The 21,836-nt window shown below is 36.9% G+C and overlaps 1 protein-coding gene and 1 pseudogene across 2 annotated transcripts in view; one reads left to right on the top strand and one right to left on the bottom strand.

The window, feature by feature from the left end:
- Caap1 (caspase activity and apoptosis inhibitor 1) overlaps nucleotides 1-5,195 on the top strand; it is a 56,929-nt gene extending 51,734 nt beyond the window's left edge. For both annotated transcript variants that reach the window (XM_059254529.1, XM_059254528.1), the window contains one exon: nucleotides 3,796-5,195. In XM_059254529.1, the coding sequence (XP_059110512.1) occupies nucleotides 3,796-4,235 (440 nt within the window). In that variant the 3' untranslated portion in view covers nucleotides 4,236-5,195. The remainder of the gene's footprint in view (nucleotides 1-3,795) is intronic.
- Nucleotides 5,196-7,166: 1,971 nt separating this feature from the next.
- LOC131904824 (ATP synthase F(0) complex subunit B1, mitochondrial-like) overlaps nucleotides 7,167-21,836 on the bottom strand; it is a 30,359-nt pseudogene continuing 15,689 nt past the window's right edge.

Raw genomic sequence — 21,836 nt, 5'->3', positions numbered from 1 at the left:
TTAATCCTTTCTCATAATCAGTTCACTCCACTCTTTATTTATATTGCTTTTCTCTGAAGAGCTCTATAAGGTCTGTAATATGAGAGGTCACCCATCTTACTGGAGGAGCAGAGTTAATATAAGGAATATATCACAGACTCTGTTTCCTGTGAATAAAGCTAATTATTCTGCAGCTCCGTAACATCAGCAACTTGGGTTTCATTTTTTTTCTTGACTTTTTTTTCCCCTGTGCTATTTTTGATTAGTCTTTTATTGTTTTAGTTAATAGTTTGAATTTTTATTCTTATTATTTTAATTGCATGTTTGATATTTTAATTCAGGTTTATTTGTATTTTATTTTTTATTGTTGGGTTTTAATAACCTTTGTTTATATCATGCATACATCAAACCTTTTTTTAAGATCTTTAATAAAACTTGAGTAATTAACTGGATTTAAGTACTAGTGTTTTTGTAAAGTCCAAGTATGTAACAGCTTACAAATTGAATTTTGGGACTCTTATCATAATTCATGGTACATGAATATATCTATAATGAAAAAAGTTTGAACATATATTTCTGAAAAGTAATTATAAAGCTTTATTAAAGCAGATATCACATTATTTGCTTCAGCTCTTCCTAGTGACTAGATTTTAATTGAAAAGACTAGAAATAATTTACCTTTTAGATTGTTACTTTAAGACTCTTGTAAGTTTAGGTGTAAAGTGAAGGAGGTACTTTGTGGAAGTCTTACATGACTTAAATTGGCACTCACTTTTCCTGAAAATGAGTGCACACACACACTCTTGTGTGTACATACACACCCAGAGTGAGAGTACAGAAGGATAGAACACATGATCACACAATTTTAAGAACTTTGAATGAGGCATTTAAGATAATCACTTCTTTGAAAAGAATGTATAAGCTTTGCCTTTTCTGCTTTGTGAGATGTAAGAAAAATCATTGCAAGTCCCCACTGCTGAGAAACGATGAGAGCAAATGATTTTGGAAATGTGTTCATATGTTTTCAGGTGATGATTTTAAAAGTGAGTTACTGACTGTTTCTACTGAAATGATAAAATTTAAGAAATAGTAGAGAGGCTAAAAATGATACTGACACCTTCAAATAATGGCTTTTACAAGTTATTTACTTTCCATTTTGTGAAAAAGTGCACATGTCAAATCATTTCAGATGTGTAATGCTACAACGTTTTGGTACCTATGGTATACTTACAATGGACAGATGCAACCTATATTGTGTTGTAGAGAACTCAAGTTACTTGGATTTGGTAATTTTGAATGTGAACAGAGAACACCAAATTTTTCTTTTTTTTTCCTTTTTTTTTTTGAGACAGGGTTTCTCTGTGTAGTTTTGGTGCCTGTCCTGGATCTCGCTCTGTAGACCAGGCTGGCCTTGAACACAGAGATCTTCCTGGTTCTGCCTCCCGAGTGCTGGGATTAAAGACGTGCACCACCACTGCCCAGCTCAAATTTCTTTAGTGATAGAATAGATGTATTGTTGACAGAAAAGCAAAGGTATAAAGCAGCGTATCTCTTGTCCATTTAAATGTTTGAAATACACTCAAAAAGATTTTTTTCACTGGGTTTTTGTCCTTTGAGATTGGGATTGAATGTATGAACATTTTGATCCTAAATCTCTGGTGGTACTGATTTTATAAAGCATTTTACTATGTAAGTTCAGGGGAGTGACTCTTTAGCTAAGGTTACTTCTTAAATAAGTCCATATAAACAGGCTTTAAAAATTATTCAGATTAAGCGAATGTTTGTGTAACTTTGTGCTTTTTAGCCCCAGAAAGGTATTTGAAAGCCGTCTTCCTCCTGACAGGGATAAAGAGCATGCATTATGATTTGAGTGCGAAATGTCTCCACAGACTATTGCGGTGTACCCTTAGTCCCACATGGATGCTGTTTTGGGAGGTTGTGGAACTTTTAAGTGCCTCATGATTGGAAGTAGGTCACCCAGGAGATACCAAGTCCCTGACCTTCTGGCTGTTTTTCTCTTCCTGTTTGCCATGTAACCATGGACTGAAGTTAAATTAGATCTTTCCTCTCATACCTTGTTTCAGGCATTGTGTCCTAGTCTGACCGACTTAGCTCTACGTTTCTAGATCTGCTGTGAGACAAGACAGCATGGTGGCAGTGGGAGTGTGTGGCAGAATCTATCCCTGTCATGGCAAGCAGGAAGCAGAGAGAACAAACAGAACAAGACAGAAACCAAGAACAGGGGAGTCAGGGCAAGATACTCCTGTGGCTAGGCAATATGTCTACAGCCTCTCATAATAAAAGCTCCCCCAGGTGGACGGTCACATGAGCCCGGCAGTAACATTTTATATTCAATACTTAACCTTCTGTTCATGGCCCCCAAAGACTCATGGCCATTGTATAATTCAAAATACTTAATACATCTCTAGACCTCCCGAAGTCTTAATGATTTCAACGTTGTCCAAAAGTCTAAGGCCACTCCACCTTTGAGGGGCTTGCTCAGAGGGATCCTAACCCTGCTATGCATCGCCTGCTCTCCTGGATTTCTCTTGGTGGAAACCTTCATGACATTGTAATTCATGTGTTCTGCACAGATGTCAAACCAGTTTGATTGTAGATGACCCCAAATCTTCCACCTGAACTTAGAATTTTTTTTTTGAGGTTTTGAACAACAAAGCACATGCTTTCTTATGTTTGTTTTTATCTCAAGTTAGAATATTTCTATCAAATATTTTGTAAGAAGAATAATTTCATTTTGCTGTATTTTTTTTCTTGTCATTTGGAAATTCTTGCTTCTTTGGGGAGATACATGAAATGCTCTTTAGAATTTATTAAAATTACAACCTTTTTGCACGTTCTATTTGTGGCAACAAAAATAATATATTGACTTTTTCTACTTTAATTTTGGAGTTGGAAGTAGTTTTATAATTAAAGTAATACAGGTTAAGGTTAGTAGAGTATCTGTTATAAAACAAATGAGGTAGAATTGTTTCTTTTCTGTTCATTCTGTTAACACTTGTTTTCGTTTGCCATTCAATATTTTATACATAAGTTTTATTCTCAAACCAAAAGTTTGAAAATTAATTTCTAAATAAAAAACATGCTTGTTACTTAAAATATAAATAAATTAGGATAACAAATGAGCACTCAAAATTGTAAATGATATCTAAAATTAAGTAATGTCCAGTGCCAAGGCCAAGACAGTTACTTGAGCATCATAATCTACATTTAGATTAAATTCTTGAAATCAGAGTTTTATAACATTAAAATACTTGTATACCAATTTTATTCATTTATTGATTCAGAACCAAGTGCTTGAATAAGTATAGGAGAGGATTTGGGATAAGTGATGTACAGAATATCTAGCTTCATGATGACATTTTTCCTTTTTTCTAGTCTACAAAGCAAAGTGTGTCCTCTAGGATGAAATTGTATTTTCCCGATAATGCTCTATTTAAAAGGTTTTCAACATGAGTCTTCATTGTGTAATCTATAAACTTCAGTGTGGTATAAGACATCATGACATTTTAATTAGGAAAATTGATCAAGGGAACTCCATATGATGGACTAAGTTTCCCAGTGGTCCGTGTTTTACCTAGTCGGAATGAAAACTACTCTAGGGCTTACATGAAATAGAATTTGTTTTTCAAGTTGAAGAGTCAGGAAAGAAGTGAGCGCAGGAAGGATTACAGATGAACTTGGGCCTCTGTAGTGGGGTAGGTCAGGGCGACCCCTTCATCATAAGTAGAGGGAAATGTTGACCCAGAGCTTTGGGTTACATGGTTCTCCCCCACCCCCTTCTTTTGTTTGTTTCAGGCAAAGGGGAAGATAGTGATGTACTCAGTATAAATGCAGATGCTTATGACAGCGATATAGAAGGCCCATGCAACGAGGAAGCTGCTGCTGCTGCCGCCGCCGCCGCCACTGCCACTGCTGCTGCTGCTGCTGCTGCCGCCGCCGCCGCCGCCGCCGCCGCCGCCGCCGCTGCTGCTGCCGCTCCCGAAGTCCCAGAAAACACAGTCCAGAGTGAAGCTGGTCAGATCGATGACCTGGAGAAAGATATTGAAAAAAGTGTGAATGAGATTCTGGGACTGGCAGAGTCTAGCCTAAAGGAACCCAAAGCGGCCACCCTGACTGTTCCTCCTCCAGAAGACGTTCAGCCTTCTGCACAGCAACTGGAACTTCTAGAACTTGAAATGAGGGCAAGAGCGATTAAAGCTCTCATGAAAGCTGGTGATATAAAGAAGCCAGTCTAGTTTTCTGACTTGAATTTTGTGTGTGTTTGAATGAAGCCATGTCATATAATTTTGTATCTGACATTTATTTCAGGTCTCATGTGATATTTCTCCTGTAAAACTTATTAGGTAAACTCATCTTAGGCTGAAATTATATATATTTTTTACTTTTATATTATACACTATAGATGTGTGTTTAAATTCAAGGCAAATACAGTTGGATACCCTGGGTATTTCTTTTAGTTATGTCTGTAAATTGATATCCTAAAAGCCAACAGGAAGGAGTTGGAATATTTTTTTCTTTGTTTTTAAATGTTTGGGCAACAAACTCAAAAGCTTTAAGAAAGATTGACCAAGCATGTTTCTCTTAAGGCTACCTGTATTTTTCAATAGAATATTAAATTATTGCTCCTAGATTTGTTAACAATTTAAGAATTTTAGTTTTGTGTATATATATACTTTTAAGATATGTACTGTTTGAGGATGCCTTTTGTGAATGTGAATTTCCTAGCTAAAACTAATGAACTGTTTTGTTGTAAGGCTCAAAGATCTGAAATTGCTTTAAAAGCTTTTTTAATAAAGAAAAAACTCAACTTAAGGCTATTTTTTTAGCAATGTAAAGTTAATTTGTTCATGTTTAATTCCAGCAAAAAGCCATTCTGACATATGTTTGGTCTTTTGGGGGTACTTTGTTCACATTTTTTTCCCTCCAATTAAAAAAAATAAATTTTCATTTACATTCCAAGCTTTCAGGAAAAGGGTAATATATTATGATACAGGGTTTCATTTGATGTTATTGTTTGAAGACCTGATGTATAGTTCCATAAATCAAAATAATAAAAGGCTGTTATTCTGGATATGAAGACTTGATACTTTTCCAAAAGCAAAATTGACTTTAAGAACCTTTGATAAATTGATGTTGTAATTAAGCTAATTTTGTATACTTTTTAATAAACAAATTAGCATCTTGCCACAATTATAGATACCTTTTGCTTCATTACTAGTTACACTTGTTTGATACCAAAATAAATTTTGGTAGGGTCCCTTAAAATAAATGAATTTTTTCTAAAATAGAAATTTGGATCTGTCTTATATTATAACAAATGTCTTGGTATATTTTTATTTATAAGCCATACTCTAGTGATGTAATACAGGAAGCCTCTTCACACAATTTACAGGAATTGTCTTTGATCATCTGACTTAATTATATGTTGATCTTGAGAGGTTTTAGGTACACAGAAGACAAGTTTATAAACCGTTGCAGACGGATTTATTGCTTCTGAACATGTCTTTAAATAATCCTTTCATTTTTCCCCCTCTCTGAATTTAATGAAGCACAGAAATCTTTGTCACATGAAATACTTCTCTTAGCTGGGAAACATTGGTATAATTTCAGCAATGTGTGCTCATTGTCAGGGCTTCTGTATGAACAAGCTTCAGTTATAGTGAAATATTCTAACATAAATGTTAAAATAACGAAACAGTACAGAGTAACTATTACTGCTTACTAATTATAAAACAGCTGTTTGCGTTTCTGTGATTAAATATACAAGAGTAGAAAAATCTGAGTTTTAGTTACTGCTCATAAAGCCTTGTGTGTCTGTTCTATTTGGTATATGCTGTAGAGGATATTTGAGGTAGAGTATGTGTGTAAGAAAGAATGAACTAGACATAGTAAAGATTATTAGATGCTTGGTTTTAAAAAAAAAAAAAAAAACAACAACTTGTTTTCCACATCAGAGTATTGAGAGCTTTCTGAAAATGATTGGCTGTAAAAAATAGGAACTTTTGTGTTAGAAATGTGTTGTAATATCAAAATAACATGTAATTCTCCTGTTACTACATAACCCCCAACTCAGGGAAGTCACTGAATGTCTCTTAAGGAGATTTTAAGCATGAAGTAGACTGGTAAATGAAGATGTGAGAACTACCTCTTTATATGTATAATTCTTTTGTAAAGTGAGGAAAATCCTTGAGTGACTAGTAATTAAGTTAAAAAAGGCCAAGTTTTCCACTTAATGTCAAATAGTTTTAACATGACTAGGAGAATGACCCAAATGTGTTTTTTTAGGGGGGAGGGCATGATCATGTCCCCTATTTTGTGGACATGAACTGGTTGTAGTCCAGGCTGGCCCTAACTTACCCTCCTTCTGCCTCCAGTTCTCCAGTGCTGGGCTAATGGTGTGCCACCATGTCTGGCTGTAACCCAAATCTTGAGAGCTGTGTGGCAGCTGATGATGGATCCTCAGCGTTAACGAGCAGATGTCCTAAGTAAAGTGTCTTTTTAAAGGAATACTAGCAACTCCTTACGATGACTAGGCAGTATATTATTAAGTCTTTTCTCAAAACTTTTTGATTTAAACATTAGGTCCCAGGCCCCATGATCGCTTATCTAATAAGGGAATTCTCCATAGTTTGAACACGAATAAAAATTACAGTAAAATACACATTTTTATTTCCATTTTCAGTGTGGACAACACATTTGTAAATCTATAATATGGATAGCTTAAGGATGTTAAAATTTCTCAGTTCTCTTTCTTCATAAAAAGTTGGAAAAGAAACTAGTTATTTTTTTCCCCTCGACCATGCCTGGTACAAACTAAAAGATCAGTGCTTTAACTAAAATTTCACCCTTCATTATTTTTACATATTTTTCCATTTTACTTGTCAATTTATTGCAAGATAGCATAATTAGTTACAAGTGTAGACTATAATTTGGTCATTTTAGTCAGCTAGCAAGTTGCTGCAAATTGCTCATTCAAAAGCCATCACCAGACAACTTCAGATGCAGATCAAGGATCTGAAGTACCTTACTGGACAATGGGTTTAAGCCACTAAATGAGTCTTTGTCATTGTAGTTTCAATAGCTATCAATACGGAAAGATTTTTGTCACGCAGACCAGTTCCTACTTAGTGAACTCTTTCTGGCTGTCTCAGTTGAGATAGATACAGTCACGCAGTGCACTTGGCAGTCGCCTCCTCTCCCTGCTGTGTAGAGATGCTCTGCATCATAAGCTTCACCCAGGCTATCATGTACTCCTCGTCCTTTTGCCACATCATGTCCTGTACAGAAATACAATAGTCCAGGTGATTCTTTGCCATGTACCTGTAGTCTGTGAAGCTATTGCTGGTAAGTGACCTCCAAGGCCACGGGAATGTTGTTCTGAGCATCAGAGGTAGTCCTGCTTCTGAATTAATGCTTGCTGTGCCTTCTCCGTGCCTGCTGTATCTGGAATTCCTTTGATAGTCACTTGCTTTACTTCTACTTGAGCAATTTTTTTGCTTACTAAGTTTATCGATAAATTCTCCAATAGAGGCACTATGATTTTTAATCACATAGACAATTAACCCTACTATCGATATGGCAGAGAAGGTCTCTGGGTTAATTACATTTATTTCTTGGAATAGAAAATACAAGATAAGCCTGTTTCCAGGTATGTAGGGTCTTGTTACACCAGTTTTAGGATAAAGGAACTGGAAGAATTCCTCAGGGATCAGCTCAGTATGTACTTTTTCTTCATATTCAAGAAGAGGTGGTAGACAGGCAATACCGCTGATCCCAAGTTGTCCGTATTCTTCAGACTCTGTGGTGGCAGGCAGTACCACACAGGACAACGTGGTTGGTGAAATGGGCAGCTATCTTTTTACTTTTACATTTTTAAATCTTATAATTAGAAATTAAGTAGATTTTAATAAAATATTTACTTTTTCAGTTATATGTTTGTGTGTGTGTGTGAGTGCAGATGCCTGCAGACCCCCTAGAGCTAGAGTTCCAGGCAGTTGTGAGCAGCTTTATGTGAATGCTGGGAACCCGACTTGGATCCTTTTCAAGAGCAGTGTCTACTCGAACCACTAAACCACCTCTCCAGCCCCAAGTCAACTTTTTGAGATGAAAAAGTTTTTAATTAAAAAGTTTGTAATTAAAAGTGGATTTTATTTATTTATTTTTGTGCCTGGGAGGCGAACACACATTCAGTAGTGTGTGTGTAGGAATCAGAGGACACCTTCCAGGATTCACTTATCTCTGTGTACCCAGTGGGTTCTGGGAATTGAATTAGGTCTTGAGGGTGGTAGCTTTTGATTTTGCCCACTGAGCCACCTTGTTGGCCAGAGACATGGTTTGCTATGTAGTTCATGCTGTCTTTGAACTTAATATTAGCTCAGGCAGGCCTGAAACTCATGGTAGTTCCTCTGTTGCTTCATCTTCCTAAGTACCGTGATCACAGGCAATCCTGTGCATTCCAGTCACTGGAATCCCTTTTTAAAATTGAGTGTTAATTGTTACCAATAAGCACTCAGGTATATTTACTATTTAGTGCTTGAGATGCATTATTAACTTGGGATGTAGGTCCATGGATGAAGCACCTGTCACATAAACATAAGGACTTGAGTTTGGGTTCCTCAAACATGTAAATACTGTGTGTGTGTGACATCCCACCTATAATTCCACTACTTCTAAGTTGGAGACAGTTGCTCACCAGAGCAGGCTGACTACTAAGACTGCATAGGTGAGCTCTGGGTTCAAATTCAGAGGCCCTGCCTCAGTCAGTTAGAGAACGATGGAAGATGGAAGATTTCCAATGTTAACCTCCAGCCTCACATATATAAACTTGAACACACACATATGCATACCACACACGTGGTTGAAAAAGTAGATGCCTTGCAATGGAATGAATGTGAGGGTTAAAGAACAAAGGATTCAGGTTCTATACTGAGCAGTTGTGTAATCTTGTCCATATAGCCATAAAATGAGGGAACTCTATGGTTAGCCGTGCATCCAGTTTCTTGCATCTACAGTAGTCTGTAATTCTAATATAGTAGGCCACATGACTTGTGAAACAGAGCTCTTAAGTTCAAGTGTTCTTCCGTTTCCTTTCTCTTGCAGTTCAAAACGAAACAGCTGTTACCCTTTGTTCGTTAGGACTCCTTGGTGTGAACTGCAGTCTAGCTGTGATTTTTTTTTCTTTACCCAATTAACATCTTCGTTGTCAGAATCTCTTGGTATGTATACTGCTCAGAATTACTCACTTTTGACCATAAACTTAGATTATTTTTTAACATATTATTTATTGTAAGTAATGTCAAGTTGAGGTTTTTATTTAATTGAAAATTTTTTTCTCATATATTCTGGTCATGTTTTCCCCTCCTACAGCTCCTCTCAGATCCTTCCCACCACTCAATCCAGTAAACTCCACATCCCTTCTTTCTCTCTCTCTCTCTTTTTTTTTTTTTTTTTTTGGTTTTTCGAGACAGGGTTTCTCTGTGTAGCTTTGCGCTTCTCCTGGCACTCACTTGGTAGCCCAGGCTGGCCTTGAACTCACAGAGATCCGCCTGGCTCTGCCTCCCAAGTGCTGGGATTAAAGGCGTGCGCCACCATCGCCCGGCTTCTCTCTCTCTTTAGAAAACAAACAGGGGGCTGGAGAGATGGCTCAGCCGTTAAAGGCTAGGCTCACAACCAAAAATATAAGAGAAAACAACAACAATAACAGAACTAAACAAATCTGAATATAGGAAAAACCACAAACATGCACACACATAAAACAAAACTAATAAACACAAAATTGGGAACTACAATTTACATTGTTTTTCTCCCAAATCTTATAGTGAAAAAGAACAGTTGCATTTTGTTTGGTCCTTTTTATACCCAGCCGTCACTACTCAGAGATAACCACTTTCAAGTCTTTTACTGTCTTGTAGTATTTGTATCACCCAGATACCATGATTCTCATACTAATCTGTGATACTTCTGCTCTAGATTTTATTTGTTGGTCTACTATGGACTATTAAGATGAAATTTTAGTTCCTATACTGTTTTCCTAAACACTCATCTTCCTTCACCCTCCTCATACAGAACATCTCACCTTTTCTGCTGAAGTTAGCATTTGGTATTTACAATAGTTTGACTATGTAATTACTCTATAGCAGGATGATGTGACATGTTTATGGTAGTTCCTTCTTTGGTCCAGTTTTGCAATTATTTCGGAGTTAATATGATTGCCTTATTGCTTCATTTTCTCAGGGTTCTATATTTATACCCAAATATTAGTCTCAATATTAGATCTCTCCTCTCCTTTCCTCTCCTCTCCCCTCCCCTCTTCTCCCCTCCCTCCTCTTCACACCCCTTCCCTTCCCTCCCTACCCCTTCTCTCCCCTCCTCTCCCCTCTCCCTCCCTTCCTTCCTTCCTTCCTTCCTTCCTTCCTTCCTTCCTTCCTTCCTTCCTTCCTCCTTCCTTCCTCCCTTCCTCCCTCCCTTCCTTCCTTTCTTATTATATTTCTGCTGACTCATTGTTCTGTGATAATCTGGATTGATTGGTTTTACTTCTTAATGAATCTTTATTTTCTGAACAATGTCTTCCTTTTTAGCTTTCACTCCTTATTTTGATGACACACCTATCCTTTGAAAGACTGCATGAACATTATAATGTTTTGGGTCATTGGTGTGACTCAATATGACTCAGTTATACAGAACCTTATCAAAACTTTATATGAGGAAGGAAATGTAGGTTTGATGTCATCAGAAGGACTGTGCCAGTGTCTATCAGCTTACTCAAGCTCTTGAGAGTTCATTTGTCACCTGATTTTTGATCCTTAATGTGTGTTGTCTCTTTCCCTTTGGAAGCTTTTTGAGTCTGATCTTTATTCTCTGTTCTGCAATTGCCTGATGAAGTGTAAGGGTGAGGATTTTCCTCCATTCATCTCTGGGAAGCTTTTAAAGTATTCCTGGGTAAGTGTTTCTTCTCTGTTTTGGTCTTACCTGTTTTTCTGGGTTATCTGATTTTAAATTCTTTTAATTTTCATCTTTTTTCTTCTACTTTCTCAGTTTTTTTCAGTATTTTCTTGGATAAAGAAAAAAAATCTTATTTTTAACTTTCAAAAGATTTTGCTGTTATCTTGTAAATATTCCCCTTTTAAGGCTGGCCAGTGGTGGCTCACACCTTTAATCCTAGTACTCGGGAGGCAGAGGCAGGCAGATCTCTGTGAGATCAAGGCCAGCCTGGTCTACAGAGCGAATTCCAGGACAGTCAAGGCTACACAGAGAAACCCTGTCTGAAAACAACAACAACAAAACAACAACAGCAACACACACACACACACACACACACACACACACACATATACCCCTTTTAATCTGACTTGAGATATTAGTGTCTGTAAGGTAGTGGTTCCAGAATGGAACTTGCATTTTGATTGGCCGTGCTGTTCTGACTGACCTTCATCTTAGTAGAGCAGTCTGTGATCCTACCAGAAGTGTGCCAAGACAGTCCTGTGAGGTGCGCATATGGAGTCATTGTTAATTAATACCCCTTGTTTATTCTGTGCTTTTAATGGTTTAACTGTAATATGTTGTAGGGTGTTTCTTTTCTGGTCCTAGTTTATATGGCGTTCTGTAAGCCTCTTGTACCTAGACAAACATCTTTCCATTTTCTTCTGTGATTTTGCTGAAAAGTTCTCTACATCTTCATTATGATATTATTCTTTTCTGTGCACCTGCTTTGAAGGTTAGGTCTTTTCATGGTGTCCCAAAGCTCTGCTGTGTTCCATTCATATTTAAAAGAAATGTTTATATTGGGCTTAACTGAGTGATCTAGTTGCTCCACTTTGTTTCTGAGCACCGTTTTCCACATGATCCATTGTGTTGGTGAGGCTTTCCATTCAAGCTTTTATTTAACTAACTGATTTTTTTCATTTCCAGCATCATTTCAGTTTGGCTTTTCTTCAGCAATTATACCTCTTTACTGAATTCTGTTTTCATATGTTGGATTAGCCTCTACATTTCATTCATCTTATTGTTTTTGTCCTCTTGAAGTATATTTATATACTCTTTGAGTTGTTTGAACTTAGTTAAAATCATTCTTTTGAAGTCTGTCTGTGGAAGGTCTTCCACATAATTCTCACCAGGGTTCATTACTTATGAGTAACTTTTTGGGGGGCAATTGTGTTTTTGCTGTATTAATTTTTTTTTCTTGAAACAGGGTTTCTCTGTGTAGCCTTGGCTGCCCTGGAACTCACTCTGTAGACCAGTCTGGCTTTGAACTCACAAAGATCCACCTGCCTCTGCCTCCTGAGGGCTGGGATCAATGGTGTGCGCCACCATGTCCAGCTATGTGTTGCTTTTGTTTCTGCTCTGGGACTTGAACATCTGAAGTAGTTTGTTAGGTGCAACCTTCTTTTTGCTCTGATAACATGTTTTCTTTCATTAGGCATGCACAACATTCACGAGAGGGATTAAGTTGTAAAAGGACAGAGCCGTTGTCTTCTCTTGTGGAACTGGTTGTTGGAGGCTGCAGGTTGTCCTAGCTTTCTTATGAGTATCTACTACTACCTGCATGAACAGGCACTGTCCAAGAGTCAGCACACTCCTTGCTGTTCTCTGTTGCCTTCTGGAGTGCTCTCCCAGTCAGTGGGCAGTGGAGCCAGGAGATCACGGGAAGCTGGATGTGTAGTGAGGAAGGCCTTGGATACAGAGTACAGGGCCTATCTGGGAAGTGAGACTCTGAAGGAGAAAGGAAAGAAAGAAAATCTGGTGGGAAGGAACAGGGATAGGAGACTTTGAGCTGGGCAGGAAATAGGTCTTTTGATTATAAAGTAGAAAGTGCTTCAGATTTAAAACCTACAACTTGAAAGACTTAAAAGGACCAATATTTTAATGTTCCTTTAAAAATGTAAGAGACTAGAATTCATTGTCACTGTAAAAGGTAAGTTTTTTAAAAAATATTTTTTCTTATATTACTCTACTGTTTTAGCATATCTTCTCTGTAGAATATATTTTTATCAGAGTTCAAAAAAGATTAAGAAGTCTTGTAATAGATTTGCCCCTTGTAAACAAACACACTTGGTGTGGGAATTTTAAATAAGGTTCCATTTCTTATGTGATATTTAGAATCACCAAATTAACATAAATTTGTATTTATGCCTATCACGTTTGTTGGCCTACTACAACATAGTTAGAAGGAAAACTGAAGATCATCCAAACAGAAAACTTCTCTGCCTAAAAAGAGATTCTAGAAGCATCCATAAACATGACATAGTTTTTTTTCTCTATCTCTTAGTGAAAAGCTTAACTTCAAAATGATTGTTTTAGTGTTAAACATTGGTGTAATAGCTTTTTGCAAGATTTTGCTATTAGTAAATGTGGAAGAAAATAATACATCAATAACACTGAGATATCAAATTACAGTTTGATTATGGGGACTTTTACTTATCATATTAACCTTTTTATTTCTACAACAAATCTGCAAAGTGTAGAAAGAGAAAAAGGCATTTATTATATTTCCTTATTTGCAGCCAAATTTAAACATTAAAAATACTGCATTTTCTTGTCAAATTTCTTACTTATGGTTCTTTCCTGCTATTAACATTAAAATATGTAAACTGAATACTTATATATTCTATATGTTAACTGAATACTTACATATTCTATAACCTGTTTTTGTTGTGCATTAGTTTATCAGATTGCTGCTCTAGCCACTGGAGAAAACAAAAGACTAACTAAATACTATATGGTTACACAATTGTGAAGGATCACTCATCAGCCTTCCTTATTGTTGTTTAATGCTTGTTCATATAGTTAACTGCCCTATCTACCTTCAGATTCATCCTTCCTACGCTGTCTGTAGGTACAAAATCTTATCTGTCAGACTTGGAAACCTGTTTTGTCAGGATATGAATTTTAGTCTATGTGGGAAAAACCTCTCATATAATTTACAGGTTTCCATGTCGAGTAAATGAAATCCGTCTTTACCAGTTGTGAATATGTTACTTGAACATTTGACAATATAAGGTCTTGGTTTTCATGATTCTACTGATATAGGAACTAATGCTAATTGTTTTTAAAAAGCTTGATAGTCCTTAATGAAAGATAAACATGTTGTTGATAGTTATTTTGAATGCCCCAAATTAACCTTTAATTAAGTTTATTGTTGTGAAATTCAGGAACTGTCAAATTATAGTTTCTCTAAGAGTAAATCTGTAAATCATCACCATTGAAGACATTTTATTGCTAATTGGTTTGAAATTATTTGTGAGCAGTTGTTAGAAAATAGAATTTTGATTGTTTGGTCTGTGTATAGAGCTCATGGAACTCTGTGAACAGAAATTTAGGGTGAGCAGTTAACCACGTTAGCCTGCTTTGAAGCAGCCCTTCCTGAATAACCGTTTCTGTCTGCTCTTCTTCCCTCTTTTGCCCCCCCTCCACTAGTAACTCCTTTCTTCTACATTTTATCTTTCCCCTTCCCCCTTAACTGGTCATTGAGAAGAAAACTTAAACAACAATAACAACTTTGTTTCCTTCTCAGTTTGTAAATGTTAAGAAAGAGGATGCTCGTTCAGGAAGAGGATCTGAGTTAGGTTCCCAGCATGCATATTTAAAAAGAAGACAGGCAGATCCCTTAGGCTCACTCTCCAGTCAGCCTCGCTGGTCTCATGGACACTCCCCAGACCTATGAGAGAGCTTGTGTTTAAAAACAAGGTCAGTGATCTCTGGTTTCCACATTCATGAAAGTGTGTGTGCATGCATCCACAGATGCATCCACAAGGAACTTCATAAAAACGTTAAGAAAAATATTATCTATTATGAGCTTTTTCTGAAGACTTGTCTTTTGATTTTTAGGTAGAAATTTTATGCTCTTAGAACCAAAACAGGACTTTAAAAAAATTTAGTTTTATTATATTTACTTGTGTGTGTATGAAGAGCAGAAAACAGTTTGTGGGAATCTGTTCTCTCCTTCAACCACGTCAGTTCCAGGGATCGAACTCAGCTCCTCAGACTTGGTGGCAGGTGACTTGACCTTCTGAATCATCTCATGTGCTTTGGGCCCAGGAATTTTTTTCTTTTTTTAATTATATGTGTTAATGTGTGAGTGTGGGTTTGTGCACGTGAGCGCAGTGCCTCTAGAGCCCAGAAGAAGGTGTCATCCCCCTGGAGCTGGAGTTGCAGGCAGTTGTGAACTGCTAGATGTGGGTGTTGAGAACCTAACTGTGGTCCTCTGCAAAAGTAGGCTGTGCTTTTAACCATGGAGCATCTCTCCAGCCCTCATGTTTATATTTTGATTAGATGAGATCTAGTTTCAAATATCAAGACATTTAATGTTTCTTTTTTGTGAGTAGACTAAAGTCACTTTTAATATTCATTTTGAATTGCAGATACTTACTTGGTTTTGAAGAATCTAAGTTTTTGTCAACCCATGGTCATTTCAGTGCACATAGTTACTCAAATGTAGTCTTTTCCTTGTGTCTTTCTCCCACCAATGGGTCTCAGTTATCAAAAGGACATGAACGTTCATTTTGAGTTGCAAGAATTTTTTTTTTTAAGAAAAGCTTTTGTTTCCTTAGCTCCTAATTTCTTTGTAATATTGTGGGTATTGCAGCTGACTTGGAGAAAAGAGAATACTATAGAGGTATCCTGTCTAGATATAATTTAATGGTTGTAGTGATTGTTCTGTATTTCTAATCATAGTCTGTTAATTAAATTAGTGGTATGCAAACTTTTTCACTAAATAAATTATATATTGCTATGTATGCACACAATATGCATTCATATATGAGACTCAGTGTTTTCCAAGTATATAAGAAATGAATAAGGCAAGCTACAACCTGGAGAGAACACATTTGCACAAATAAGAAAACCATATGGCTGGGTGATATCCTTAAAATAGCAAGATGTCCTACATATAATTAAGAAATTTCAAAATCTTAGTATTCTAAAATATATGTTAACTATGGTTGCTTATTCTTCAGGTTCAGTGAATGCTGGAGGTAGGACGTGTTAGGAGATATACAGAGGAAGTTCATACAACAGAGAGAAGTAAAGGCAAACAGCATTCTGCAGGAATTATATTTACTCTAAGTATCATAACATGTATCATATGATAATTGATGTTTCTAATGATGAGTCAGTCTGCAAGAAATAGGATTGATGTGCAATTTTGGCAAATAGATTTCATTGCAAAAATATTTTGTTGAAACTATCCAAGCTTCTGTTCTTGATTTACTAGGCAAATGTGGCATCAACTTCAGGCAGCTATTTGAAAACACACTATTATATGCACTTACGTGTATTTGAATTTGAATTGCATCTTGGTTGCAATCATTCTTTTAAGTTTGTTTGAAACAATGGGATTCTTTTTCAATAGAATATAATGAAAGAAATAAAACAATAGAATGAAACAATAGAGTAAAAGAAATGAACTTGTGTACTTTGGGTACATAGTCCCTTGATGTCACTTAAAGCATGTGCTTATTACTAAAAGCTCCTAGAGGCCCACAACTAGTGAGCTGGATTTGGTACTTTAGAGGTATAAATTAGGTGGAGAGATGGCTCAGCGTTTAAGAGCACTGGCTGCTCTTCCAGAGGACCCAGGTTCAATTCCCAGCACCCACATGGCAGCTTACGGCTGTCTGTAACTCCAGTTCCAGAAGGTTTGTAATACCTTCACACAGATATACACACAGGCAAAACACTAATGAACATAAAATTAAAAATAAATAAATATATAAATAACACAGAAACTAAGAAAAAAAAAGAGTTGAGGTATAAATTAAGCCAAGCATAGTGGTTTAATTCCAGCATTCAGGAGGCAGAGGCAGGTGAATCTAAGTTCAAGGCCAGCCTAGTCTACATAAAGAATTCCAGGCAAGTCAGGGCCAAATAGTGTGACCTTGTCTCAAAAACAAAACAGAAAACAGGGTTGAGGAGATGGTTCAGTGGTTAAGAACACTTGCTACTCTTGCAGGGGACCCAGGTTAGGTTCCCAGCACCTATGTGGTGGTTTGCAACCATCCATAGCTTCAGTTCCAAGGAATTTGATGCCCTCTTCTCACCTCCATGGGTACTAGGGACATATGTGATGCACATATATACATACATGCAGGCAAAACATTTGAATGCATGAAATAAATCTAAAAAAAAAAAAAGAAATCAATGCCCCCATCCCTGGAAAAACAAAAACAAATAAATAAAGATATAAATTCAATGAGGAACATCATTCAGAATAACTGGTAGTTATACTTGGCAGATAAGTGACACAGTTAGCAAATATTGCTTGTAACTCTTTTGCTCTCCCGAATATTTTTTCCATGGAATGGAAATTTTTTCAAAGCAATGAATGTTGCAGATATGTGACAACATCAGCAAAATAATAAAACCACAATGAACTTAAAATATGATCTTCATGTTCTAAATTTGTGTATTCTTTTTTTAAAAGGTGGGGTTGTAGAAAGGAGAGAATTTCAGGTTTTTATGTTTAATTGCACTAACAGCATGTGTTGACAAGTCATAAATAACAGCCACTCTGAGGGACTAAATAAATTGGTTTCCACAAGCAGTGATTCATCTTCTGTCTTTCATTGCCGTCAGGCTGAGACAGCTTCTTTCTGTCAGCTGATAGGAACAATATTTGATAGTTTAACAGCCCCATTTCTATTCTTACAATAGCTATCTTACCTTATCTATCAGTTACATTTCAAATACTGAAATGCAGTAATTAACTCTCCTTCTTTTACTTAAAACTTTGCAACTTTGTAACTATTCAGTCCCGTATTTTTACAGAATTCTGGTGGAATGGAAGTGCACTGGGTGAACAGTGCTCCTTAGTGTAGTTCTATCATTTTAATCTCCATTTTGTTGATATATCATTCGCATATATAAAGGTCACCCTTTAAAAGTGTACAGTTCGGGGTTGGGGATTTAGCTCAGTAGTAGAGCGCTTGCCTAGCAAGTACAAGGCCCTGGGTTCGGTCCTCAGCTCTGAAAAAAAAAAAAAGTGTACAGTTCAGTGACTTAAATAATTATGATTTGTCATTATCTAAGTCCAGAAGTCATTATAATCTGAAAAAGATGCATTTTACTGATAAAGGCACTCCTTCAGCCTTACTTCTTCCAGCCTCTGGCAACATTGATACACTGTTCATACTTGGGCTTGCCTACCCTGGATAGTACATATAAATGGAAGTCTAGAATAGGTACTTGGCTTTTTAATTTTATCATTCATCTGTCCATGTTGTCATGTATATCAGTACTTCATTATATTCATCCCCAAATAGTACTCCATTATCAACAAACTCTAGAATTTTATTTATTGATAATTAAGAATGAGTTGATTGCAGTGTGGTTTACTGCATTTTCTTCCTATGATGCTTTCATTTGGGGTCATTGAGATTCTTAGATTTGTCATTTTATTTTCTCAAGTCACATTAGAAGATTTAGGGCCATCATTTCTTCAAATATTCTTATTGCCCTTCATTTTTCTTTGAGCATTCCAATTACACAAATATAACATAATGTCTTTTAGCAAATATCACTAATGCTCTGTTCATTTAAAAAATTATCTTTTAAACTCATCAAGCTAAACTGGTGTTGATCTCATTCAATGCATTTCTCGTGTTACACATTACAGTATTCCCTTTAAGAAAGTTGGCAAGCACCTCTGTATATTGTCCACCCCTGTATATTGTCTGGACATGGAGGAATCAATCCAGAAACCAGAAAACACATACTTGTCCTCTTAGCTCCAGCAGCTGTGCTGGTTCCTGGCTTGTTCGGTTGAGTTGGTTTTCTCCTCACATGGAGAGTTTCCTGGTTTCTTTGCAGGCCTAGCAACTTTTGACTGAATGCCACTCACTCTGCATGTTACTTTGCTGGGTGTGCAGCATTTTATTTGCATAAGTAGTCATGGACCTTTCTCTTGAGATGCAGTTATTGTAAAGAGCTTGAGGCTTTATGTTCTTGCTTTTGATATCTGGCAGGCAGAACTGTCATATTCAGCCTAGGGCTAATTATTCCCTGATACTGAGACACCTTCCGTGCCTTAACGCACATGGTGTGCAGCATTAAGACTCTCCACCTGGCTAAGTGAGCAGGGCTTGTGCCTGGCCTTGTGGGGGTGCAGCTACTCACCCCTTCCTTTCCTTGGCTTCAGTGCTCAGCTGCCTATCTGTGGGGATCTGGGGCAGCTCTTGAGTTCTCTCTTTGTATGGCTTTTTCAGCTCTGCTGCACTTTGCTGAGAACTCCTGCTGCTCCAGCCTTTCTGGACTTAAACTTCCGTTCCTCAACTGAAGGAGTGATCTGTGCTCTATCTTGGTTCTGTTTCCCCCGATCTATTACCTGGACGATCTCAAACACTCATTCTTGGTATTTTCACGGAGTGTAAAATCCTGCCTTGCCTTCTCTTGCCGGTATCGGCACTAAGGCGCTGTTCTATTGTCTTCTGGCCTCCAGAGTTTCTACGTAAGTCCATGGCATATAAACTGTTACTCTCATGTGTCGTATGTCAGTTTTTAGACTGTCATCATTCATATTTTCATTATTTTTGTCTTCTCGTGTTCTGAGACTCCAGTTACTTATACATTAGCCCTTTTGACATTGTCACAAAGATCCCTGAGGCTTTGTTGAAAAAAAAGTTTTTTTCTTGTTCTGATTAGAGAATTTACTAGACTATCTTAAAACTCACTGATTCATTCCAGTTTTACCTCAGTTTTGCTGTTAAGCCTGCTGTATAGTACCCTTTAAAGTCTTTTACATTGTGCATTTCCATTATGAAATCTCCATTTGGCTCTTCTCGTGTTTTCATTGTCGTTATTGAGACACCTGTCTATCCATTGTCCAGACAGTACTTTACTTTACTAAGCGAGGTCAAAATAGCTGTTGTCATACCCTTAATAGTTTAATATCCAGGTTGTTTGCTTACCCTTGGTAGTCTTTAAAAGAAGACAAATTAATGTAAATGGAACAGATATCTCACTACCATTTCAGTTAAGCAAAAGAACATTTTTAACACTCCAGAAACTCTAGGATTATTTGCATTTTGTTTATTTCTTTGTTTGCATTGGCTTTTGGTTTGTTTTTGAAGAATGAGACTATTTATTATGTTTATTTTTGTTTATGATTATGTTTTCATGTTTATGATTACATTTATATTTATGATTATGTTTACAAGGGAGATAAATTGTCGATTCTTGAAAAAGAAGAGAAATAGTAAGGTGCTAGGACATATCAGTCATCACAGCTTCACAGCTTAAAACCACAACGAAGAGCCTGTAAACTGCCATCGGAATGTTTAAATTGACAACCAAGCAACTCAAGCTCTTGGACATCAAGGGTGGGACTATAATGAGTACATTATTTTGGAGCTTTAGCAGTGTGACTTCTGGAGCTGAACAATAACTTGTGGTCTAATAATCTGACACCTACATGTGTGCCTGTTAGAACTGTGTTTTGTATCACACTAGAAGAGCAACGTAAGAAAGGTTTGTAGTATTTTTGTTGTTGCTGTTGTTTGTTGTTTTTTGTTTTGTTTTGTTTTTAGTTAGTTTGTTTGTGTTTTGAGACAGGGTCTCACATATCCCAGGCTGGCCTGGGAAATCATTTTGTAGCTGAAGATGGTTCTGATCTTCTGCCTACACCTGGAGTATTAGGATTACAAATGTATACCACTGCACCCAGTTTATGCATGGCTAGACCCAGAACCCTGGGCCTAATTCTGCATGCATGCTCTCTGCCAGCACACTATATCCTCAGCCTAAAGTGTTCCCAGTATTCATAAAGCAAGAAGTTTGAAAATGTCCCAAATATCCATTGATAGCAGAAGGAGCAATGAACTTGTGTTCTGTTCATGAATTAGATTGATAATATAGGAATGAGTATAAGCAAAGTGCTGCATCTAACAAGGAGAGTTCCACAACAGTGATGCTGAGTAAAATAAATCTTACATGTGATGGGCTGCAACAAAGACATTTTCATCAGCCAAGTGATGGTTAAATTGCTATGCTTTCTTTGCAGACCCATCAAACAGTATTATTTATGGATTCTTCTCTATTATACTTCATAGAACAATCCCTATTGTATGTCTTATTCTTTTAGGAATATTATCTATTTAGTTACATTCTTAGCATATTAAAATGCAATTTTCTTTCTGTATTCCACGTTTAGGAGGATATTGGATTTCTTCATTGAATTCTGAATTTAGTTTCCATGAGCACATCCTTAGCTGTTCTAGTGGCAGTATGTGTTTCTCTTGAGTTCATTTCACATTGGAGTTATTTAGGAATATTTCTTGTGTGTTTTGTAAGCAGTCTTCGAGAATCTTTCACGTGAAAATGATTTCAAGGCTTTGAAGAAGGAGGTTCAAGATTATTCTGATATTATACTTTTTAAAGAAGTAGCATTGTTCTTGAAGCTAGTGAAACATTCAGAAGCAGAATCGTTGTAAGAAAGTGGACCTAATCATAGAAAACACTGGTTCAAAGCCAGGCAATGGTGTTACACACCTTTAATTCCAGCACTTGGGAGGCAGAGGCAGGCAGATCTCTGAGTTTGAGGCCAGCCTGGTCTACAGAGTGAGTTCCAGGACAGCCAGACTTATACAGAGAAAACTTTATCTCGAAAACCAAAAGAGAGAAAAAAAGAAAAAGAAAGAAAGAAAGGAAAGAAAACACTGATTCAGTAACTTCAAGAAAAGGCTGTATGTAATTGTCTGTTGCTGTGTAAGTAACCATCCTCAATTCTGTAGCTTCAAAAAGTAGGCATTTCTTGGTGTCACAGTTCTGTGGGCTAGAACTTGGGTCAGCTTTACTGGCTTGTCTGGCACAGGATCTCTCACAGGTTACAATTGAGGTGTCACTTGGGC

This window comes from Peromyscus eremicus, chromosome 2 (assembly GCF_949786415.1).
Source record: "Peromyscus eremicus chromosome 2, PerEre_H2_v1, whole genome shotgun sequence".
Taxonomy (NCBI): Eukaryota; Metazoa; Chordata; class Mammalia; order Rodentia; family Cricetidae; genus Peromyscus; species Peromyscus eremicus.
The sequence above is the reverse complement of the archived record's forward strand: the minus strand, read 5'-3'. Positions and strand labels throughout refer to the sequence as shown.